General features: G+C 37.4%; 3 protein-coding genes across 19 annotated transcripts in view; 2 read left to right on the top strand and 1 right to left on the bottom strand.

The window, feature by feature from the left end:
- Positions 1-810: 810 nt before the first annotated feature.
- On the top strand, positions 811-12,024 carry LOC110836819 (lipopolysaccharide-induced tumor necrosis factor-alpha factor homolog). 6 transcript variants are annotated; one of them, XM_087349440.1, is made up of 6 exons: positions 814-968; positions 2,059-2,267; positions 2,673-2,765; positions 3,353-3,494; positions 5,199-5,319; positions 11,913-12,024. In XM_087349440.1, the coding sequence occupies exons 2-5, from the start codon at positions 2,099-2,101 to the stop codon at positions 5,299-5,301; spliced, it is 507 nt and encodes a 168-aa protein (XP_087205566.1). In that variant the 5' UTR covers positions 814-968; positions 2,059-2,098; the 3' UTR covers positions 5,302-5,319; positions 11,913-12,024. The 6 variants fall into 6 exon arrangements, with proteins under 6 accessions (XP_087205564.1, XP_087205562.1, XP_087205561.1 ...); XM_087349438.1 differs by lacking the exons at positions 5,199-5,319; positions 11,913-12,024 and adding an exon at positions 4,924-5,180 and having other exon boundaries at positions 811-968; positions 2,084-2,267; XM_087349436.1 differs by lacking the exons at positions 5,199-5,319; positions 11,913-12,024 and adding an exon at positions 4,924-5,178 and having other exon boundaries at positions 813-968; positions 2,075-2,267.
- Positions 7,917-24,056, bottom strand: LOC110836818 (lipopolysaccharide-induced tumor necrosis factor-alpha factor homolog). Of its 4 annotated transcripts, none has more exons than XM_022078437.2 (5): positions 23,945-23,963; positions 16,239-16,328; positions 12,664-12,770; positions 11,159-11,294; positions 7,917-9,132 (listed from the first exon to the last, which is right to left on the bottom strand). In XM_022078437.2, the coding sequence occupies exons 2-5, from the start codon at positions 16,253-16,255 to the stop codon at positions 9,030-9,032; spliced, it is 363 nt and encodes a 120-aa protein (XP_021934129.2). In that variant the 5' UTR covers positions 16,256-16,328; positions 23,945-23,963; the 3' UTR covers positions 7,917-9,029. The 4 variants fall into 4 exon arrangements, with proteins under 4 accessions (XP_021934129.2, XP_021934131.1, XP_087205569.1 ...); XM_022078439.2 differs by lacking the exon at positions 23,945-23,963 and adding an exon at positions 19,378-19,471; XM_087349443.1 differs by lacking the exon at positions 11,159-11,294 and having other exon boundaries at positions 23,945-24,056.
- rdgB (retinal degeneration B) overlaps positions 16,885-24,333 on the top strand; it is a 70,029-nt gene continuing 62,580 nt past the window's right edge. For 6 of the 9 annotated variants that reach the window (XR_002545453.2, XR_002545452.2, XM_022078423.2 and 3 more), the window contains exons 1-2: positions 16,886-17,321; positions 18,739-18,833. The gene's annotated coding sequence lies outside the window, so the exon portion shown is untranslated. Of the gene's footprint in view, positions 17,322-17,366; positions 17,559-18,738; positions 18,834-24,333 lie in introns of those variants that run through there. The other 3 variants (XM_022078436.2, XM_022078434.2, XM_022078424.2) reach the window with 3 other exon arrangements.

Raw genomic sequence — 24,333 nt, 5'->3', positions numbered from 1 at the left:
CGAGCAAAGTCACTCCCAAGCAACCGAAGGAAATCCCACGAGGTGCCGATCATTGCAGAACCTGAGGACACAAATACCAGCTTTCGCCATGTTTTTTCCTACAGTAACTAGCTCCTAAAGTATAAATTTCAAGATGACGTGTAAGATCTCTGGTGTTTTCATAAGGTGTTCAGGTAAACACAGAATATGTAATGTGTATGATATGTAATATTAAGAATATGACCAATAAGTAGCTATTTACAGAACTTTTTACTGTGTTGTTTTTTGAGAGTCACTGCAATAGATATAAAGCAAATCAAAACTGTAACACCCAAAAAAAAATTGTCAGTGGAACCACGGTTCCGGAGAATTTGACGTAAATACAGTTTATATATGGCTTTATTCTTTATTCCTACCAGATACGTAGATTTGTGAATCAAGTTTCTCTTTATATGGTCGTTTCCTAGGTAACAACAATGCCGAGTAAACACGACGTTCCCTAGGTAACCATTGTTATCGGATCTTACACGTTTTCCTGTCACTTTTTCGTAACACTTTTTTGCTGAATGACCCTTCCGTATAGACGTATTTACGTCAAAATTAAAATGAAGTATGCTTCCAATTAATTTTTCCCCAGGCTGCAATTTCAACTACTCAACTAGATTACCAGAGTCGGAATTTGTGGGCTAGAATGGTGTTGGACTGATGTAGTAGTTACCCATCTTATCGACTGGTTGACATCTTTGCTGCTTTTTTTCAGAATTAGCCCTGTAGTGCCGCTGCTTTATAGGCATATTCATAGATGGCAGTGAAGTCGAATGTGACGTCACTCAATGCGCGTGATAATGCACAAGGATAAACACATGTGATGCTATCTTGTTTGAAGAGAAGTGTCTTGTATCTGATTGCGGAATTTTAGTCTTTCGTTAGTGCCCATTCATTGCTATTGATCTAACCTCTCAGGCTCAGTAAGAAGTAGGTTGTTGCAGGTAATAAGCATTTGGTATTATCAAATTATCGGTGACAGTAATTAAATATTCTGCAATACAAGTGTGGGCGAAGGAAGACATTTTGAAGTCGGCAGTTAATTAAAACTCTTGATGTCAATGTCTTTTGGGTTATAACGCTGGGTATTATTGTAAGTTTGAACGTTACCAAAACATTAGTAACCTACAAAACTATTGATTATCACCACACAGAAAACAATGGAAGTCTTCACCGCCCACCCAGAACTCCTGTGTTTGGTGCCAAATTGTGTATACGAGACATTCCTGGAAGTGGGTTTATATTTCAAATTGATCTTTGTTTGAATTTCCAAATTGATTATAGCATTTGGGCTTCCTTTGTTGGAGCGCTGTACCAAATGTGTACCTTGGGTATTTCAGTCATCAAGCTTCAATAGTAAGAGTTTGTATTGTGCTGTATATTATGTTATTGCGTGTATTATTCGATCACATAACCCGCACTGGTTCCTTAAAGATGATTTCTTAAACTAGAATCTTCACTTCAATGCATGTGAGGTCATGGCTGTAGGCTACAACAAAAATTAAGAAAAATCTTTGGCAATAAAAGACTGATCTGTACAAAAATTGTAAGATGTTTTCAATGGAGTGTTCTGACAGAGAATAGAATGAGTAGGAAATAAGAGATGTAGAGGACTGTTCCTCTTGAAGAACTGGCAAGCATTGTTTACAAATCCAGATCTTCATACTGGTCACAGGAAGAGTCCCAAATTTAAACTACTGACTACTTTCAGAAATTATATTTCCAACCTTTCTTCAAGTTCCACCATAGCTTCCAATTTCTGGAGATGGTAACTAGATCTACAGAGAATCTGACTATTCTTTCGTCACTTTAACCTTGTACATGGCACAGCATTATTAAATATTGAACAAATCCAGCATATTCTGATTGCCATCTTGCTTTTACTAGCCAGATTCAGTAGCATGGGTTTCAGGTATTTACCTAAACTAGTGTTGTTGGTGGAGCATATGATTATGTAATGTGTGAGAATATAAATTATGCAAATTCAATAAATTTATAATTAGTTTATCATACTTTGATGTTGCATATGTGAAGGTTTTGTCTGATTGAGGTGGTACAGGCCTACATAACAGCAATGAGTAAAGCCGTATCAACAGCACCATCTGCTCCATCGTTTGATGAGCAGTATCTGGTGGGCCATAATATGCCATCTCCTCCTCCAAGCTATGAACAAGCAATGAGACATCCAGAATTTATACCTCTACCAGGCCAGCCAGCAATAGGACCATTTCAACAGCAGAACTGTAAGTAGATTTTATCTGAGTAGTCTAAAGTAATAGTCACCTGTAGGATGAGTGTTGAGTTATGTCATGGTTCCAAACAATTCATCCAAATCTGAAGCCTTGTGCTTTTTTCTTTTCCTGTGAACTGTTACTCTGTCATTGTGACAAGGGAACCACTTGTGTGGAAGTCCGAAGATAAATATATAAGCAAACCATGTTGACAACATGTCTGGTAGAAATTAACCGACATGCCAGATGGCCTTGCTCGAATATTCATTCTGCACCTTTGGATCATCAGTAAGCTTCTACCAGATTGCATGGCCCTGAGAGAGCATCAAAATGAAAATAAAATGTTGAATCAGAGAACCTTATTGAAGTTTGAACTTCATTATGTGCCGTTTCACAATATTATAGAATTTGTTGCAGACATGTGTCCTGGAATTCCGCCGCCTACTGTACAGCAGCCAGTGCCCCCTCCACCACATCCGGCTCCAGTTATTCCTCCACAAATCACGACTGGTAAGTTATAAGTCACTGGAAATGTATGTCTTAAAACAAAAATGCTGTTCCTGCTGATTGCTGTAGGAAATGAAACATCATTTAACCCTGAATTAGTAAATAATGCATGATATCTAAAATTTAGTACAGAAATGGAAGAGTTTCCCCCCCTTCAAATTAAGTCTAGGGAAGTTCCCTTGACTTGGTTGTCCTGTGTTACTATTGTCAGACATCGCTTTTTGAGCGATATTATATTATGTTTTCTTGGTCAGCAAATAATTTAGTTTATCCCCTCTCTTGCCCTTCAGTTATCTGGTAGCTCATCCATCGCTGTATTAATTTGTAACATTGTACATACTCCTATAATTTGTGTACAGAGAACAATGTGAATTACAGAGTCCTCAAGGACACAAGAAGGATTAAGATAAAAACTCAGTTTCCTCTCTTCTCATCTTAGAATTCTGAGTCAGTTCAGAATTGAAGTACCAAGTAACCTGACATCTCGGCCTCAGATATAGCCTTTTTTTTTTCCAAGCTACGGCCATCCTTCATCCCTGTCTCTTCTTCCTCTTTCCTATCATTTGAGGAGGTTTATTTTGTTACTTCAGTCATTGTTACGGGCACCATGCCTATGGGTCCACACCCAGCCAAGATCCGTTGCCCCGTTTGCCACATGGATATCAAAACAACGACAGTATCAGAGAACAAAGCTGGCGCTCATGTTGCTTGTATCTGTCTCTTCTTGGTCGGGTAAGTTACAATTATGTAGTTTGTTATGGACTCAACAGTGTCATTGTGCAGTGTAGTAGTTTTTTATGTATGACAGCTTTGAAAGAAACTGTCAACTCTTTTTTGCTGGTTGCACAGAAATGCATACTTGGCTACAGCATGTATGACTATTTTACTTTGTAAAGTCAGGTGTGTTCGCGTACACATCCGCGGGCACACAGATAAAATCAGAAAGTCTTTACACATTTACAGCATTGTTAGATGAATTATGTGTTATCCTACGAGCCTGTCCATGGTGGTTTACTTATTTATAGTGTTTTGGGTTTGAAATTAATGGTACTTGTGCTGTTTCTGTTGTTCAAGACGGCCATTGGATCTCATTATTAGGTTGTGCTTTTTGAAGTAAATACGTCTATACGGAAGGGTCATTCGGCGAAAAAGTGTAACGAAAAAGTGACAGGGAAATCTGTAAGATCCGATAACAATGGTTACCTAGGGAACGTTGTGTTTACTTGGCATTACAGAGACGTCAACTTTTATATGGACTTCTGCGTGCATTGTTATGTTACCTATTTTTAAAGCGATGTGTCTCGATAATCCACAAGGACCGATGTTAGTTAAAGAACACCATCCCTCAGAGCTGTGCTATTTTGGAAAGCATCCTGAAATGTGTTTCTGTACACGTGCACAACCTCTCCCCACATACAAACATGCATGCATATGCTGTGTATATGAAGGCATGCTGAAAAGTAACACCTCCATTTATTCCGTGAAACAAACTCGCATAGCAACGTGAAGTAAACTGAAGTAGATGGACATTTGCCAACAGATGTTGCTGTGTTATGAGCATGAAAGTGACAGTGCAGTATTGTCACACTCGTGCGACAGATTTTCCTCAAACAATGTGTGGCTTCACATGAAATTCACCGCCTTACTTTCATTGTCTTGGACCACCCACCATATAGCCCTGACTTTGCTCCATCTGACTTCATCTGTTCCCAAAACTGAAGGAATGTCTGGGAGAACGTTGTGGTTATGTAAACAAGGTGCATGCTGTTCTTCTTCTATGGCTCTCCGGTCGGGATTCGGTCCATGGTCTCCTCGATTCTCCTCTTTCATTCGGTCCTCTGTTAGGTCCGTCTGTCTGAGGCTTTGATTGAGGTTTCGAAACATCTTCCTTTTTACGGTGCAAGGTTGTTAGCCTTGCGACCAACTCCCAACCTGGAGGACCAGGGTACCTGTCTTAGATGCATGTGAAACTATCTTATGGTTGGTTGAAGTGTGTCAATGACAGAGATGATTTATGTTGACATGTAAAATTACAGAATGAGGTTCAAGAAAAATACCCATTTTTGTTTCAATAAAATATATATTCTCTTTATGGGAAAAAAGGATACATTACTTTGCAGCATGCCATTGTACATCCACGTTTCTACGTAATTGCTTACAGCTTAATGGGGTATCATACAGTTCTGGAGGTAACAAAGACTTGGACACTATCCTGTATTCAAGATATGTCGACATGCAAAGGTAAAGCAAAAATTTTCGTCTTGAATTCTGGTGGAAGAACATTTTGGAAAGTGTTCGTTTAGAGGATTGAGAAGGAAATGTTAGAGTAATTCTTGAATCTTTCCCCTGTTAATTTTTATGAACTTTGTTCGGCACAACTTTATTTTATAGAATTTGTATGTTGTCACCTTGAACATACATTTCATTTCAATGTAGGTGCTGCTTGTGTTCATGCATACCGTACTGCATGGATTCCTTCAAAAATGTGAGACACTCTTGCCCCAACTGTAAGAGCTACCTTGGGATGTACAACCCATAAACCGTCTGCGAGAGATCTGTGAGTTGTCCTGAGACAAGTCTTGTCTATTGACTGATGAGTGAAAGACATTAATATAAGATAAGAGCAGTTTAGTTGGCCATGGGCTTTTTTCAACAAGTAACCTGTAACAAGTGTTACAGTTTGAAAATTAGAATTTGAATACAGTAAATCTGAACATTACCATATTTACTTGAATGTAAAATTGTGCAGAAGATCAAATTTCATTATCATTTTTGTCAGCAGGCTTTGTTAGCTGATCGGTATTGTGCTTGGCTCCATTATGACATCATAAGCTTGGTTATTGCCGGTTATATATTTACAACTATTTTATGTAATAAATAAGAAGACTTAGAAGATTTCCGTCTTCTGGGTTGTTGCGCTGTGTAGTCTGGTCGATGCTAACCAACGTTTCGGAGGTCATACTGCCTCCGTCATCAGGGCGATGAAGATTTCTGTCTTCTGGGTTGTTGCGCTGTGTAGTCTGGTCGATGTTAACCAACGTTTCAGAGGTCATACTGCCTCCGTCATCATACTCACCGCTGTGAGAACCTCAAGCCTTACAAGAAGACTTAGAACAAGGAAAATTGGATCATGGTTTGATTAATGATGAATTAAAGGCTAGTATGAGAGACTCCTTTTCTTGGGAATTTGCGGTTGTCCTGGGAAGGTACAAAATATCTGTAGACTTCTCCATCTGTCATTTCTTATATCCATTATTCACTACTTAATATCATTATTTCCATATTTGTCATTGGTTCTCATATTCTTGTTTCTATCTGTCATACATTATGCTATTCAGCAATCCCTATCTGCCAGAAACCTTTTGTCTACAACTTTTGTGTCTTATGTACAGTACTTTATTTTTGCAATAAACTCAGTGCCCATGTCTCTGAAGACTTATGAGAAAGCTAAGGGGGCATGTGTAGTCACCAGTTCGTAAACGTTCAGAATTTTATTATCGTTGGTTTTGAAGGTGGCAAATGAATATCCAGTATTATACATGAACATGGAATACTGCCTCCAACAGTGAGAAGAATTGTAGCCGATGAAGAAAAATATAAAGCTATTACAAAATTAGGATGCCTGGCACAAATTTTTATTGAAAATGGAGAAATTTTTTATTTGTATTTCTGATCTATAAGATAAAGAGCTATTATGAATTCAGCTTTGATAAGGTTAAAGCTAAGAGGTTTTTTTTACAGTATCAGAGCTATTTTTTATTGGTGTTTGTGGTCAAGTTATGATTTCTCTGGAATGAATTGTCACAACAAGCATGTTTTTTGCTCAAATTGTTTATCTGTTAGACTTTTAAGCAACCAGTGTATGGACATCAAGGGCCCATTTTACTGTGTTAGGTTGCCGTGTGGTATTTCTAATGTAAATTTAATTTTAAGACTGAATATTAGGAATTTTCATGCATTTTAATGTTTTTGTTTATATTCCTGTTTTGAGCAGCACCAGTAGAGATTTTTCAACATTTTGATTGTTGGAATACGCTTTAAGTTAGCAGAAGATTTTACTGCCATATACTAAGTAGTTTTGTTACATTCTAGAGAATATGGTATACTTACATTTCAGTATGCAAGATTCATAAGCTCAGATATGGGCCTGAGTGTTTTTATATTCATGTTGGAACAATCTTCATTTGCATATATATTTTTGACAAAACATTTTTTCTATATATATATGTGCATATTCTTCCACTTTGACTGATTTTGTTGGTAATTATGGTTATGCTTCCACAATTACCTACTTTCATCTTGAGTTCATTTTTTGAATTCTAATTGCCTGTTCTTCCTTTGCCTGAATACCTTAAGAACACGCAACTTCCAAGTTCATCGCAAATTTAGAATTTTTTAATCCACATTTCCTTGTATAAAGAACATGAGGAAAATTGTTGATATTTTTATCTTGAAAATTAGGCAGACGGGTGTTCAAGAATTTTACGTCATATATATAAATTACCATGTTTCTACCCAACAGTTCATCATAGAAATAAATTATACGATGTCCAAACAATGCCAAAACCATTGTATTCCATTTATCTTTTTATTTTCTATTTTATAACAAATATATTTCTTTTCTTAACACTTGCCTGATGTGGTTTATAATAGTTACAGTTTAGCAGCATTTATGGCTGGATTTTATAATGACTAAACTTTTGTCCATAAGTAGCATTTAGTAGGGTGGTGCTATATGACAACAGAGGACATAGACTTTCTTCTGAAATGTTTATTGTACTCGGCAACTGTTAATGAAACGGCAGAAGAAGTAAGCTCTTACCTTACTACGACCCCCCGTTGTGCGACAATCTGCAGCTGAGACTGGCCATACTTTCAGTAACCAGGGTTCACACACGTGACAGAAGGCGACAGACTGAATGAAAAAACCCTTCATTTTCATTCTTTGTGTTCTTGGTGATTGTATTTCTCAAATGGAAATTTTGTTGAATGTGTAGGATAACTAAATTAGATGTTAGTTAGAAAGTTACCACCATATTACATGTTATGTGTGTCATATATCCATGCATTTGTTAAGAGACTTGTATGTCTTATTATTTCAGTATTATACAGAATACATGTTTATATGCTACTGAATAATAAAATACTTTAACATATGGCTTGTTATTCAATGTATAACAAATATTTATTGTAAGAAACCACAAACAGTTCAATGTGGGACACTTAAAACATTAATTAGAGCAAACTATATTTATATTTGGAATGCAGAAATTGAATTGTACCTTGAATATTCTCCACAAGAGGTAACAGACAAATATTTAATATACGTGTGTTGAGCTCACTAACCTCTAGTTGTAATTGACAGTTCAAATGTTTTATATACCACTTGTGGGTACATTTATTCATTTTTAGATACACACACAGATCCCTGCATTAGAAATTTGTTGTGTATCAAAGTTCATCTGTAGATCTTTTTTTCAGAAATTGGACCATGGCTTCGCAGAGTCTTATAAATGGTGGTAAGGTTTCGTGGTTACCTGTTTAATCCGTAATTAAGATGAAATGTATTGCACTTGTAACGAATAATACTACAAAGCAATACGGTTTTTCAGTAACAAACCTGGACAATAAATAACATTTTATAATTTCCTTGTATTTTGACACTGCCTTCCTTAATGGAAATTACGTTCCACAAGAAATGTGCGTTTAATTATGTGAGGATCAAGAGACAGAAGGAGATGTTAAAAAGCTAAATTCAGGGCAGTATTAAGGGCTGCAGAATATCCCTTGAAAATTAGATGCTGCACTCTGACACTGTAAGTAGTTATCAAAAGTGATGTCTGAACAGTCTGATTTATTAAAATATGAAGCTAGGTAATACTTTGTTCATATGCAATTGGACATTTGTAACTCAGATTATTCCTGTGCCTGTAAGTCAAATCAAGGGAAGAGTGCAAAATATATTTTGTAATCACAACAGGTCAAAATAAATCATCCACAAGTGTTTGTGTGCGAATGGATTGAGTCAATTGAAAGCACTAAAATGATCCATAATCACGTCAAATACAAGAAATTTACATCATAAAAATCTACATATAATTTTTTTTTCTTCAAATTATTAAATGAATTTATCAATTTTCAATTGAATTTGTCACATTGTACCACTTCACGCTCAAGACACAGTAACAGTATAGTATAATGACAACTTTTAAAGATTAATTTCTTGATTAAAGCATTGTTATCATCACAGACTTCTCTCGCATATGTTCAGTCACTGTAGGTTCCAAGAAAGGTTCCACAACTGGGGCAGTAATGGTTGGCACTCTTGCAGCTGTCTGTACAATATGGAATCAGGGCACAGGGACAGCATCTGTAATGAGAATGAAAATGAGAAAATAATTCTTGACACTTCTGAAGAATAGTAATGAAACCAAATGAAATACCAGGCCATAAAGTTTCCTGCAGTAGGTGGGGTTGTGTTACTATGAACCTTTATGCAATATAGTGCAACCCCAAAGGTCATTAGGATCAATGCAGATGTGAGTCACACTGAGAAAGTTAATGAGGTTGAACTCAGCATCAGTTTTTTTGCATTCGCTTGACTACTTAAAATTGACTGTGACAGCCTTTTTTTTCTATACCATTCACACTTTATCATCCAATGTGAATTATCATTGCCCTTGGTCTTGCATTAAAAGTAAGAACGCAATTGTAGAAACGAACAAACAAAACAACGCAAACGTCATTTTTCTAGGTAAGTTGTGTTGATTGTTGGAATTTCCCTTGTGACTCCATCCTGTCCTTTTTGTTTCCAGATGACAGTGGAAATGGTAGCACCTAATACAATTCACTGCTCCGAGTCACTTTAAGTTGTCTTTCAAACTTGAAGCTCTTTCGACTTTACTTTAAAGTTTATCAGATGTACTCGTGCTCTTGAGATACTAATGACGCTGTGTCATGGACAATATGATCCAAGCAGTGGATCAGTATCATATAATTTAAACCATGTTGACTTTTGTCATTACACGTTACGTCAGATTCATTTTTGTCATGCACACTGCACGTTTCCTGTGACCTTGGTACTGGAAAATTGTCATTGTATAAAATTGACTTTTATCTGTTTCAGCACATCTGGATATTGTGCCATGTGTTTAGACCTTGCAGTAAAATGTGTTTTGTAAGATTTGAGGTTTTCACAGCTGTGAGTATGAAGATTTCTGTCTTCTGGGTTGTTGCGCTGTGTAGTCTGGTCGATGTTTACCAACGTTTCGGAGGTCATACTGCCTCCATCATCAGGGCGATGAGTATGAAGACTTCTGTCTTCTGGGTTGTTGCGCTATGTAGTCTGGTCGATGTTTACCAACGTTTCGGAGGTCATACTGCCTCCGTCATCAGGGCGATGACGGAGGCAGTATGACCTCTGAAACATTGGTTAGCATCGACCAGACTACACAGCGCAACAACCCAGAAGACAGAAATCTTCAAAATGTGTTTTACTTGTCAACGCAGAAATGATCAGTAAACTGGTCATTTGACCCTTTCCATATCAGAACAGTGAAGCCAACCTGTCAGAAGTCTTAAACACATAATACAGTAGATAAGAAGGGCCCATGTCTTTCCCTCATTCCCTACTTTTCAACCAAAATTAAGTTCATATATTTCTTTGAAGAGAAGGGTGAAATTTCATTTTTGAGATTTTAAAGGTAACTCTCAAAATACATAATAGAAATTGTAAGACTTGAGGTTCTCACAGCGGTGAATATGAAGATTTCTGTCTTCTGGGTTATTGCGCTGTGTAGTCTGGTCGATGTTAACCAACGTTTCAGAGGTCATACTGCCTCCGTCATCAGGGTGATGAATATCGCCCTGATGACGGAGGCAGTATGACCTCTGAAACGTTGGTTAACATCGACCAGACTACACAGCGCAATAACCCAGAAGACAGAAATCTTCATAATAGAAATTGTTGAATGGTTGACACATTTGTGCAGCATTTTGTGGAATACGTGCTCACTCACACAAACGAAGACACTACAATTTTACAAATGAATAGAAATTAAGATAAAAACATGAATAAACTATATTAAGTCTTCTGATTGAAATCAAATGAGTAACTGGTAATGTAAATGATGTGGCAAAATTGAACAAGTGTGGACATGTCATAAACACGAGCATGACGGTGGAGGAACGGCAATTGACGTACCCCATCCCCTTACTAATTTACATCCTGAATAAACTAAATTAGTGTGTTGGAAGCTTCGGGTGAGAAGAAAATTGTATTTACATTTTCATAATCAGCATTAAAAGTATGTGCAGATTATCTACAAACATCTGTGTAACATAAATTTTGTTATGGGTGATATTTTATGTTTTGCAGTGTAATGAAAGTAACTTACATGAGGCACAGAAGCAGAGCAAACAAATGTGTCTTGGTGTTGGGTTCATAATCTACTCTTGTTTGAACTGAAGCATGGCATGATGGGCACTGTAAGTTGCATGGGGCAGACCCCAGCATTGGAGCTTGCACAATAACTGCAAAAGAAATTGTTATTCATAATCATGTAAGGCATGAAATGGAGGCATGGTACATGTCATATGAGCTTGATACTTTCTTTGCATTACTGCCCGTAATGCAAACATACAAAATGTAATAATTCATGAGAATACTTGGTTCAAAAGAGGATCTGCCATTTGTTTGCCAGAACAGGAAAGCTGACAGGAAGTCTTGTATGAAGCACATCTGAAGTGTTGTCTGGTAAGGCAAGGTTATCCCTTTCAAAAGACCGACTTGAGAAAGCCTGGACACACAACTCTTTCCCCCCCTCCCCCAGAATGCAAGGGAGTGTGATGTAAAGAGGGAAAAGTTGTTGCAAATCACATGTTTACAATCTTAAGTGTTGGAATTTTTTTACCTAGGATGAGCTGTTACAGTGCTGCACTCTTTATGTTATTAATAATAAGAAGTTACAGACATGATGCCACAACATAACATAACATTCGGTTACAAAATATAGCATAAAAGCAGAGAACAATACTGCTAAGGCACTATTCTAGTAATGCCATGATGATACAGGGTTTCAAAAAGATTTAATTCACAATACAATATGGAATATTAACCTTGTTATCCTTCTCCGTGTCTTGTGTTTATAGATGACATGAACGGTGGTCATTTTTAACACCTGCCAGCTGATTCACCAAGTGCCAGTGCTGATGTGTGTAATGATTTAATTTATTAAAAATGTCACTGAATGTGTATACATAATTTTGAGACTGCCTGAATTTATTATACACCTATCTGTCAGCATCAGTGTTGCTCTTCTCATCCTCATGTTTTTATAACTGTAGCAAGGATAAATTTGTATTACCACTTTGCATGTGGATGTTGAGGGATGTATAGGCTGGCCCCCACTTAATGGTACCTGCACCTTGTCGTGGTGGTGGGGCTTGAGTACCTCAGTGACTCCAAGAGCTACTGGTAGGGCCTCCCTAGCCAGATTGGTCGAGGGGGAGAGGTCAGACTAAGACAGGTACCCTGGTCCTCCAGGTTGGGGGTTGGTCACAAGGCTAACAACCTTTCACCGTAAAAAGGAAGATTTTTCAAAACATCGATCAAAGCCTCGGGCAGATGGACCTAACAGAGGACCGAATGGAAGAGGAGAATTGAGGAGGCCATGGACCGAACACGGACTGGAGAGCCATAGAAAAAGAAGATAGGCTGGTAGGCAGGACCTGAGCTGCACAGTAGCTGTGGGCATAGCTCAGAGTTCAGGTTCCACTTAAAGACCTTTCATAATCATGTATATTTTACTAAATTTTTTATCTGAATGAACATGTTCACACTTTCATGTTGTACTTGGAAACCAGATGTGCTGATGGATGATACCAGGAAGGTATTGATTACCTGTAGGCGTAACTTGGGGTATTGGATTCATTCCATATGCTGGTTGCGGATTCACTCCATATGCTGGTTGCGGATTCATTCCATATGGTGGTGGAGCCCCCTGTGTCCTGCAACACAACATTGCGTGAAAGATAAGTTAAAAGGATGACTCAATTTTAAGATTTTTATATCGGTAATAGAAATGTGTGATGAAATTTTTAAAATATTGGTAACACAAGATTTGTTAAATGGGTGAAAAATGGAGAATGTTATAAGATCAAGGGTTACGGACACAACGCAGAAATTTTCTGTCCCAATAAAAACATTTACATGTAATTAATGTGAATGCTTGCTATATCATTTTAAAATTTGCAATCATGTGGCTTCTTTTTCAGAGTTATTTAAACCAGGATAAATATAACAGGAACTTGAATAAACTGAGATGTGTTCTTTGCGCCATGTCGAGTAGCTCTCTCTGGTCATGTAGGTAGTGTGTGTGCCATCGTATCTCAAACATGGACGGTGACATGAGACATTCTTTGCTCATGCTAGAACGTGAAGAACCCCTAATAAATATGGCATGATGTCATTTGAGATGGTGTGGACAGAAACTGGTAATACGAAATTAAGGTAATAATAAATAGATGAGATTAAAACTATGTGAGTATGAGAAATTATTATAATTTTTAGAATTCACATTACTTGTTTCAGGATAACTAAATTACTGAACTGAAACTTGAAAAATTGTCTCTGTGCCTATTAAAACTTGAAATTTACAGTAACTGCTGCTTCCTAAAGAGAAGAATTCTTTGCATTTTGATGTACTCTAAAACATACTGGACCTTCCCTGTTATCTACCATTCATTTGTAGCAGTTTTTGGTAATGGCAGTTTTATGCTTCATTATGAACATTGTTTCTTTAATTAGGCTATTTGAGGATAATAACTAGCTTAACCTAAGTCAGGAAATAATACAACATAGCCATGTCCAAACAGTTACAAGTCGATGACAGACAGCCTTCTACTTAAGAGATGCCACTGCAAAGATAAAGTAGGCAGATTGTTTTATGGTTATTTAAGATTTGAGGTTTTCATGGGAGTGAGTCTGAAGATGGAAACTTTCAACATGTTACAATTTACATTCCTTGAATGTTCTTATAATGTTAGGTTGTATTCTATGATATGCAAAAATGAAATATATCTTAAGATTTCTGTCAATGTTTGTGGAAATCTACCAAACTACATAGCACAATAATCCAGAAGACAGCAATCTTCAGACTCGCCACTGTGAAAACCACAAATCCTACAAGGAAATATATCTTATCTATATTTCCTGCTTATCATGAAGTAGGTTGGAGATTAGTCAAATGTGTTACTTGTTGGCGATATTCTTAGTAAAATAATTTCGGATACAGCTCAGAATGATTCCCATGTTCTTATGACATTGAATTTGCTGTTAAATCAGTGAAAACTTTCAACGTGTTAGATTTTAAATTTATCGAATGTTCTCGTGTGATGAGTTGTTTTCTATGATACGCTATATATATATACGGGATGAGTCAGAAGTATGTTTACAAACTTTGTGTGCGTGTTCCTGGATCAAAAATAAGAAAAAACGTTCTTATGAACATGTGATCGCAAATGCTTCTTTTTCTAAATCATAGCCAAAAATAAGTTTAAATGTATGCCGTTATTGCCAAGTATAAGGGCAGGGGTGTTTATTTATAACATGCTCAAATGTTGTTCCTCCATTCTCCACACATGCCCGAGCACGACGTACAAAAGACTGACGGATTCGTTCGTACACACCAGGGTTTTCTCGAATCATCTGGCATGCATTCTGCGCACGTTCCTATAGGCCGTCTTCATCGTTTATGGGTGTTACATAAACGACGGATTTCAAGTGACTCCACAGATAAAAGTTCAATGGAGTCAGGTCCGGTGGCCATGCTACTGGGCCACCGCGTCCAGAGTACTGTTTATTGAGATGATCTCTGACTCGACGGGAGAAGTGTGTACATTTGTCTTGTGTTCAGTGGTTCACCTTCAAAGAGACGTGGCAAGTATATTCTTAAAGATCGTCGATATTAAGGTCCTTTTAGACGTGATGGAAGCATGTGTGGACCAATAAGCATGTCGCCAACAATTCCTGCCCAAACGTTAATTGAAAATCTTTGTTGGAATCTGGATTCACTTTGACATGAAGTCATTCATTGAAACTTATTTTTGGCTATTACTTCGAAAATGAAACATTTGCTACCCCATGTTTATAGGAGCACTTTTTCATATTTTTGATCCTGGAACACGCACACAAAGCTTATAAACATACTTTTGAATCACTCTGTATGTCTTATCTATATTTTCTGCTTATCATGAAGTAGGTTCTTTTAGATTAGTTCAATGTGCCACTTGTTGGCGATATTCTTTGTAAAATAATTCCGGTTACACCTAAGAATGATTCATGTTTTTTTTATGACATTGAATTTGCTGTTAAATCAGTGTATTAAAAAGACTATATACAGACTGGGCCGACGTAATCGTATTTGGCGCTCTAGACGAACGTTCAGCGTTCTCCCCGGCAAATAAGTTCCGAAAATGAGTAATGTGCCTTCCTATGTACAAAAGCTAGGCATTTATAATTTCAGATTCAGTTTACACGAAGAGGTGAATAATATGATACTGAATGTACATTGTAATTGTACCGCACTGTACACAAATTGTGCACTAAAAGAAATACAAAGTATAAAAATGCGAAGCATAAGCTATTAGCTCAAGGATATGTGATACAACAACGACTAACGGATGCACTGACAGGATGTGCTGACTGATCACATTGTCGACTTCGCTATAGCCGTCAACCGTTTGTGGCACGCGAGGAGGACGAGATGCATACATTTCAGTCAAATCCTGAAGCTAATATGCTATTTGTAAGACCTAGTGTTAATTGTGAGGATTCTGTTACAAGTCTATCAGTTGGACCAGTGGCGTGATGTTGTGAACACGGTAGTAAACTTTTGGGATCCTTACAAGACACTGGAATTTTTGAGCATGTGCATCTGTCATCTTCTCAAGGACTCTGTCGCAAGGAGTTTGCTAATTGACATTCTTCGCGGAGCAAATTCGGCGTCACGTGCTTGTGGTACAAACATGCTAATGTGTCCGAGTGCGTCGATTGAAATGGCATATTTCAATTAACGCCATGAAAATAAAAATGTTCCGGCAGCTCGAATATGAATTTCGGTTAACGGGAATATGCAATTACCGGCTGGAACCGCATGATTCACCTCCAAGCGCTTCATGGTTTTCCCCATACGAGTTAATAATCGCTGTATAAAAACAATTAAATACATTTTCCTTTCTAAAAGCAGTTTTACAAGGAGCCGGGAAAAAAATTAACGCTGAACGTGTAAGGACAAGACATAACATGACAGTATAATTTCGTTTCTTTTTTTCCAATAATCTTTTTAGCACCGTACCGCGTTTTTTATAACCTCTACACAACAGTAAATGACACCAGACCAAAAATCGATAAACCATCGCCGACACTCCCATATTGGCGCCATATTTTACACAACAAGAAATGGTTTCTGTACTCACTCTGCTGATTTCGACATGGTGAAGTTCGAATGTGGTGAAGTACCAGCCGCCACGCAGTTCAGAACGCAACTGTCACGTCGTCTCGTTCGCCTGTTGAAATAGAGGACGGGCTCTCACCATAGCACATGAGAATGACGTCATAGCTGACGCGAAAGTCAGGAAAACAAATATGAATGTTATCACGCCGTTGTCAGGGTGACTAATCTGATACAACATTGAGGTCATTAAGTACTCGGGTGCTGGCTACGAACGAACGCTAACCAGCACCTAAGGATCTTGTTATTTGACGTCCGTCGCGAATAGCTACTAAACCTTGCTATGCTTTTATGTCAGTAGCTGTGTATTTGTGAAAATTTTCATTAATATTCACTGAAACTTGAATAAAAATTATTCAGGGTTTATCATATGATTTGACACCTTGTAACCATATAGGTGCTTGGGGAGGGGGGGGGGGGGTACAGCTCATTCTTAACTTCGGCATCACGCCCCGGTACCCATTGGACAGGAGACTGGGCAGGCCCCAGTCGGTCTGGACGCAGAGGCTATAAGAAAAATCTTCTGTCCCTGTCGGGTATGGGAACAATCTTATCGATGGTCATTGTTACGATAATGCGATCGAAAGTCGTGTTTCGGCAACGTGTTCCAACTGTTACATTGGTTGTCATTGTTGGGGCAATGTTCTCGGCTCCTATTATGACTCCAGTGCTTGGTTTTTGTAAAGTGAAAAGTTCAGGTAATTCATGATTTCAATGTTCAACTTTGGGTGCACTTTAACGGTATTATAATAGGCATTACTCCCGACACCTAACTGTATCTACGAGGAGTTACTTGGAGGAAGTACGCACTGCAGGCAAAAGATGTCGGTAATCCCCAAGCCCGTCGCTCACTTTCGGAAGCAGTCAGGAAGCGGCTGCATATGTTGGTATTAACTGCGGAGCTTCCAATCTTGGTATTATCTATGCTTACTATGGCGCAGAGCGTAAAGCAAAATAAGTGTTTTAATTCGTTTCAACGTTTAATAAATGTTATAAACAAATTGGAGGGGCGTGTTTCAACATAAATATTTTTATTACATGTCGTAAGGTAAGGAAATGGTCACAGTAGATGAGTTACGAAAATGAGCTCAGCAACAACTTCTGTTGAGATTTGCTCTAGCAAAGAATAAAATATCTTGTAACTAATTAAAGATACTTGACAAAAAGGAAGAAATCTGGTTGGAACGGCACTTTCACCTCTAATGTAATTTAATTCCATAGATGTATTTGTGTTACATAACACGCTGATAACCTCTACTAGCTGGAAGTCCTGTGTATGATGAAGGTTAGTGTTCTACGAATGAACACAGAAATGTTTGTTTAGTCTCCTCTAACACCTCTTTGTACCGGTGGATGAAAGTACGAATCCTTTGCTGAATGCAGTATGTATTTGCAGTCAAATTTCCCACATTTGGCTCAAATGTGACTGGCAATTCACGTTTGGAATTTTCTTTTGCTCTGTCATTTCATCAAGAAAATGTATACCTTGCCTTTAATATAACTAAATTTGGTGTAATTTTAGAGTATTAGCGCCCATTTCAATTTGTGTGCACTGAAATTATGAAACAATACAGAACTGAGCTTGAATGCACTTCTGTTTTAGAAGAGTAGGATTTTATCAAATTTTACATATCTTAGTTGTCATCCTTGAAGAAGAGTGGAAATTAATTCCTGGATGTACAATTGCATACTTTAACAGTAATTACTAAATTTCATTGTGATTATGACAATCTACCATAGAAACACTGGTTTCTGACATCCAGAACAACTTGTACTCTGATGCAAGTGAATTATAGGCCATATTTGCCACACAAACATACAAATGTAAGACCAGGAATCATTGAATGTAGAGGTTAGAACTACTGCTAAACTAATGTTTTGAGATTGTTATGATAAAGAGATGAAACAGTGTTTCATTAATGTTATGAAACACTTGTCATTTTTCAGCAAATTGTTTTGTTTGTTTAAGCAGTGTTTGTCCTGAGAAGGCTATAGTTATTCAGTCAAGAAATTCTCCACCTTCTACAGAACCTAAAGTTTCATGACCATAGTCATAAGACCCCACGGAGTCTGAGGCCATGTGTAACATCACACTTGTAGATATTGAATGTGACTTTGTAAATGTGTGTATTCAGAACATCCCTGTGCGAACTTTAACATTTTTACCTACTAAATAATTAGTGCTCATTTTTCAATTGAAGTTTGATTTGAATTGTAAATTATTTTGTACTGTATTAACTGATGAAGTTACTTGATTCCAATGATGTAATTAGTGAATTAAAATGGTGGATTCCATGATGAAACTTGCGCTGTAAATCCCAAATTGATTTAGTGGCCTTGAATCCCGATCTGGTCTCATAAATCAAATCGTAGGTCTTCTCTAGATTGGACAGGTTCAGAATAACTGTCACTTGTAATTAAATTATTCAAATTGGATAAGCATTTTATTGTTTGTGATTTTACAGATATCGGTCTGTGTAGAGATGGTAGACTTCATAATACGAGTTAGAAGCCGCGACATAATTGTGATATTACGCCTGAAATCAAGATTTTTGGACAGGTAAGAGACTCGATGTATCTTTTCTTGAATCTGTTCATATTCCCTACTTTTATTGCCACCCTCTAGATATTCATTGTTCTAGCGACCATTACTGTTGGTTAAATTATTTATGAGATCCATAGTACAGATTAATTGAAATGTAATATAACATTGATTATTAGGACTGTAGGTTTGCATTAGATTGTCATAATAAACTAAGATTTTGATTGTTTAATCAGAATTTATGTTCATAAAATACTTGAATGTCCATCGTAAATAGTGACGCAGGGGTTGAATGAGTGACGTCATTGTAATTATACACACTCGATTTTCCCTCAGTATGTGGAGTTCCGTTTTGAGCTTCTGTCTGCAATGTTTAAGATTCTGCCGCATGTTTTAGTTACGCGTAATTTTTCTTACTCCCATCCTTGGATTTACGAACGTAATTCGTTCCATGAAAACTGTTCGTAAGGTGAAAATCCTAAACTCCCTGAATTTTCCCCACGCATGTTAGAATACTGTACAATAATAAAAGTACGCTATTACTTTTTATGATAGTAATTACCTGTTTAACAGCGTAAAGCACTATTGAAGTGTTAGATCAACCGTTTACTTTGTACATTGTAAACATCAGAGCTTACGTATTCCTCCGCGTCCGTTTCCTGCAAAGTGGAACTCGGCCCACGAACGAAGGCTTGTTCGTCGTCGTAGCGAAAATAACGTTCGCGAACAGAAAAATAAGATTTTATGTACATGGTTCGTTGTAGTGAAAATTCGTACGTAAATAGTGGCATGGGTGTATATATGTGTTTCAGTATCGTAAAATGCAGGGAATAACGTTTTGTGAAGAGTACAGTAGACTCCCGATTATCCGGGTTGGTTAGGAAATGTATTTTCCCAAATAATCGAAACTCTGGATAATCAAAAAAAATTAAAGAAAACACGTACAATTGTAAGTAATACGTAAGTTTATTTACAGATATACCCTACTTATATTTTTAAAGACTTGCTAATAATAGAAAGGATTTTATATAAAATTTATTACAATACATAACTATTTTTAAAAAGGTTTCCAACGGATACTAATAGCGTTCTGTTGTCGTAAACTTAACGTTTTAGCAACAATTTATTTGTGTTACTGCGTCAAATAATATGCCATTGTTGTATTTATTCCTTTCTTCTTAAACATCCTAACGTTTACGACGGATTTTCTAATTTAGTTTTATTTTAAACTATATAGACCCCGGATAATCGGGAGTCTGCTCTACAAATAATGAAGGTCTGAGATACTCTTTGCCCTGATGATGGAGGCAGCAAGTGCTTCTGGAACGTCGGTAAACTTCTACCAGACTAGACGGCGCTACAGCCCGGAAGACAGCCATATTTATAAATGATTTTAATTACGTGATTTATTCTCACAGCAGGCCTACGAACCTCCTATCAAATGTATCATGGCGTTGTTTGTTCTTCTCGGATTTTTTTTTTTTTTTTTTTTGGCTAACGTACCAGAAATTAGTAATGTCTGAAAATTGTTCTTGTATCACGTTTCCTCGTGTTTAAACACTGATTCAATTGTCTGATTACATCCAATATGGCAGATTACAGATATCACAGAAAGACAGCAATTTGAACAAAATTAAACGCGATCTTTAATGTTTGCAGATCTGATTCGGTGTTAGTTTTGCCGTTTTATGAGTCACGTAGAAGAATTTACTTTCGTTGAAACATCGGAAAGTTCTTTTCTTGCGTGATCGAACAATTTGAATTGGTTTCGGATTTTCTGATGTGAAGGAAACTCGGATATAGCAAGGTCTCATATATTATTTTTAGAACCCAGGTGATTACGTGTAATTTGGTTTGTGGGTTGTCCCTAAGAGGATGCGAGGTCTTGGACCCTGGGACACTCGCAGTTGTTTTTGGCCGGTGGAGAAGCTAGTGGAGCTGGCGGACGGGCCTACTCTGTGCACCTGAGGTGGCACGGTCAGTGCATTTCTTTTGTTTGGGCGTTCAGTCCGATAAGCTCTTCGGTGCAGTCAGCATTATACTATCGCAAAAGAGACTCGCTCCTAGCCTTACCCTTGAAAATTCCACCGGCCAAAAACTACTGCGCCGACTATACCACAGAAACTGGCTTGAGTGGTTTAAGGCGTGTTTAGATTGTGCCAGTCACAGCTGGCGACTTACTGCTGGAATACAAACAAATGGAACAACGCATTCTAGATTACGTAAGACAGAAAATCCACTTTGATACCAGTTAAAATAATGGTAGCTACTGACATTTGAATAAAATGGCTGCGTCAGATGCTTGATGGAAACATATCGGCTGTCTTCTGGGATGTTGCGTGTTTCTCTAATGGAAATAAGTTTCGAAATGAAAATTCTATTTGAGCCGGTGTCTATACTTCGCGCTGTGCTCAGCTCTGTTATATTTATTGGATTTCTGCGTCAGCTACGAGACGATCGCCCGACCTTGTTAAAGCAATATCAAACTATCGACACGCACACATTCATATATCGATATATCTCGCTCTCGCTGGTCCATATTTTTAGATGCCAAGACGAAAACTCTAAAAAAAGAAATTTCGTTGGTGCAAGCCCCTTGTAAACAGTTGGTAGCCCTCCTCTGTCAGTAAGCCATTAAAAATGCCGAAATGTAAAAGTCTGTTACTGAGAAAGCAGTTAAATTAATTTGAGGGTACTAAGGTCTTTGTGATGTTTATTTGTAGTTTATTTAACAGCGCTCTCAGTAGCTCAGAATATACAGGTTGTCTCAGAAATATATATACACGTTGTAATATGGAATGTTAACCTCGGTATCGATCTCCATGTGTTGAGTTTCAAGGCGAACCTAGTGTTGTCTACACTAAACACCTGCACTAGATTAGCTAATTCAGTAACTGTGAGTGTTGAAGTATGTAATGGTTTAGTTTATTAAAATCTTTTATTTCATTCGTTGGATTTATGGGATATTATGTATAGCGTCGGATGATACGTGTAGTTAATGAGTAATGAATTGGAAGGGATGTGCAAGGAATCGGTGGTGGCCTAATTTAAGGAACTGTCGCGGAATTTAATTGACGGTACTGAGGAATACCAAAAACATTTCGAGATTGTTGGTCTAGGGCCGATGTCTGAATCCGGGTCCACCGAATCCGAAGTACGAATGAAATCTGTTGACCTTGAATTTTGGTCTGTGGGATGTTTGTCGTACATTAATTTATTTGTAAAAATCTAGCGAATGTAGAATTATGTTCGAAGCTGTAGTGGTTAAAGATGAGGCTAAATATAATTTTTTTCTTTTTAGCAATGCGTGCAATTAAGTCAGTTGATACTGGAAAGATGGCATTTGCAGTACATTAAGGCAGATTTTGTTATGAGTTCTTGCATTAGCGTTTTAGAGTTTTATTTTTAATGCAGTCACGGCTCTGATATGCGTGATGTAGGGCATTCGCAAACCGAGGGTTGTGTTTCTTAGAAAATGTTCTGTTGGCAAAACCATTATCTTACGGGAAATTGGTGGTTAGGAGAACCACAAATCACAGCTTAAACTGAGTTGTCTGTTCCCTCATTCAACACAAAAAATACGTAATCACGTTATAAAAGGATGGTAGCTAGAAAACTGACTGGGCTACTTTCTCTCTTTACGACGTCCAGACCAGCTGAGGGGCATATCCACCTCTCGTACCAGTTTCTTTCCTCAGGACTAAAGCGGCCGGAGCTCGAAGCTAATCACTCCCGTCCATCTGATGCCAAGGTTAAAAATGAGTCGAGGTAGACTTCAACACCTGTCGCCCTCCTCCAAAAGCGATTCCCAGTCCATTTGTTTCCACAGTAACGGAAGGTGATTGTTGACGGTAATAAATACTAATAAAATATAACAAATTCACAACTGGCAAAGAAGCTTTAACAAAGTTGATGTATCAAGAAATGTAAAGATTTCGAATTGTTTTTCTTAATGTGTGCCCCGTTTATTAACCATCTGAAGCCGAAGATCGTCTAAATATTATCTAAGAATTCAGTCCGTACCGCAAAGAAAACACTACACTCAATCGGTTAATGCCATTTAAGAAAATGATTGCTATTTACCCTGAGAATCATACGAAACCCACAAATACACAATGAAGGGTTATTAATCGTGAAAGCAGGTGGTACACATACTTACCACCAGACTCTTAAGGGTTCTAACTGTTTCATCAAGATGTTCGGCTACTAAACACGCCTTGTCGTTTTAAGCATTCGAATTTATAATTGTTTACTGGAATAGTAAATTGCAATCAATTTTTGTCGTAAATAACAAAAGTCTTTGAAAGTATTTGAAATTGTGTTAGAAAGAAAGAAACTAGCTTAATTGTCTGGCAAGTGTTCATAAGTATTAACAAACACATGTAAATATGTTGATAAATAATAATAACAATAAAATAAGAAAAAGTCTTCACCTATCTCTTCGTTCAAGGGAAGGGAACTAGATGTCCACCAGCAACAAACAATCGAATTAATAACAAAATTCAATAGCACAAAAGTATTTTGTCTAAGACGCATTTCTTCTATAAGTTGTCAGTGGAACCCACGGTTCCGGAGAATTTGACGTAAATACGTCTATACGGAAAGGAAGTTTATATATTGGCTTTATTCTAAATATTTCCTTTATACATGCTTTACAATTGAGTAAAGTTTGATTAAGACATTGCTTATTTAACTTGAATTAGTTACGCTTAAGATGGGTCTGTGGTAGCTGAATGTAATGTAATGTAAAGTAATGTAAGGTAAGATATAGGTAACAACAATGCCGAGTAAACAGATGAAGTTTCCTAGGTAACATAACAATGTAGTTACACTTTTTCGTTTCACGTTTTGCCGAATGACACTGACCCTAAAATATAGACGTATTTACGTCAATAATACAAAGAGAATTACTCTGTGTTATAATTTGGTTACATTCCATTCTTCCTGTAAAGAGTCAACAATTAACATTAATTGTGTTCTCTATTAGAAGGAAATAAATTTAAAAATAATGAGAAGAGGCACGAGGAAAAGATTACAATTTCATTTGCCTTTACATTCGCGGACCTTTTACACTCAGGTACCTGAATATGTTCTATAAACCCTCGTCGTGTAAACGTAGCGTACTTCACCTCAAGGAGCAACACAGTATATTCTTGCTTCTTGTTTTCTTGCTTTGAGATTCCCACCTGTTGTCAGCCACCGTTAACAAACGAATTACCATATAAGACTGCTCGAAAGAAAGATTACAGGTTTTGCTACAGACGCAATACACGATTAATTTACGTAACTCCGTGGACCAGGGTTCTCCTTGAACAGCTGATAGTCGTTAAGACCTCGACATCCTGATGTCAGTGGCGAAAGCTTTAGTCTGCCTTGCACTGCCCCACCAGACCACAAAAACTGGAGGAATATTTAACAGATGTTTCAACATTTTACACAATAACTATAATAACGCCACGGTGATCTAGCGGTTAGAACGCTGGCCTTTTTTAATCCTGGGGTCTCGGGTTCGATTCCC

This window comes from Zootermopsis nevadensis, unplaced genomic scaffold (assembly GCF_977971745.1).
Source record: "Zootermopsis nevadensis isolate Lab colony 2312 unplaced genomic scaffold, Znev_1.0 Znev_ptg000016l, whole genome shotgun sequence".
NCBI classification, from domain to species: domain Eukaryota; kingdom Metazoa; phylum Arthropoda; class Insecta; order Blattodea; family Termopsidae; genus Zootermopsis; species Zootermopsis nevadensis.
Note: the sequence above shows the minus strand (reverse complement) of the source record. Positions and strands in the feature narration are given on the sequence as shown.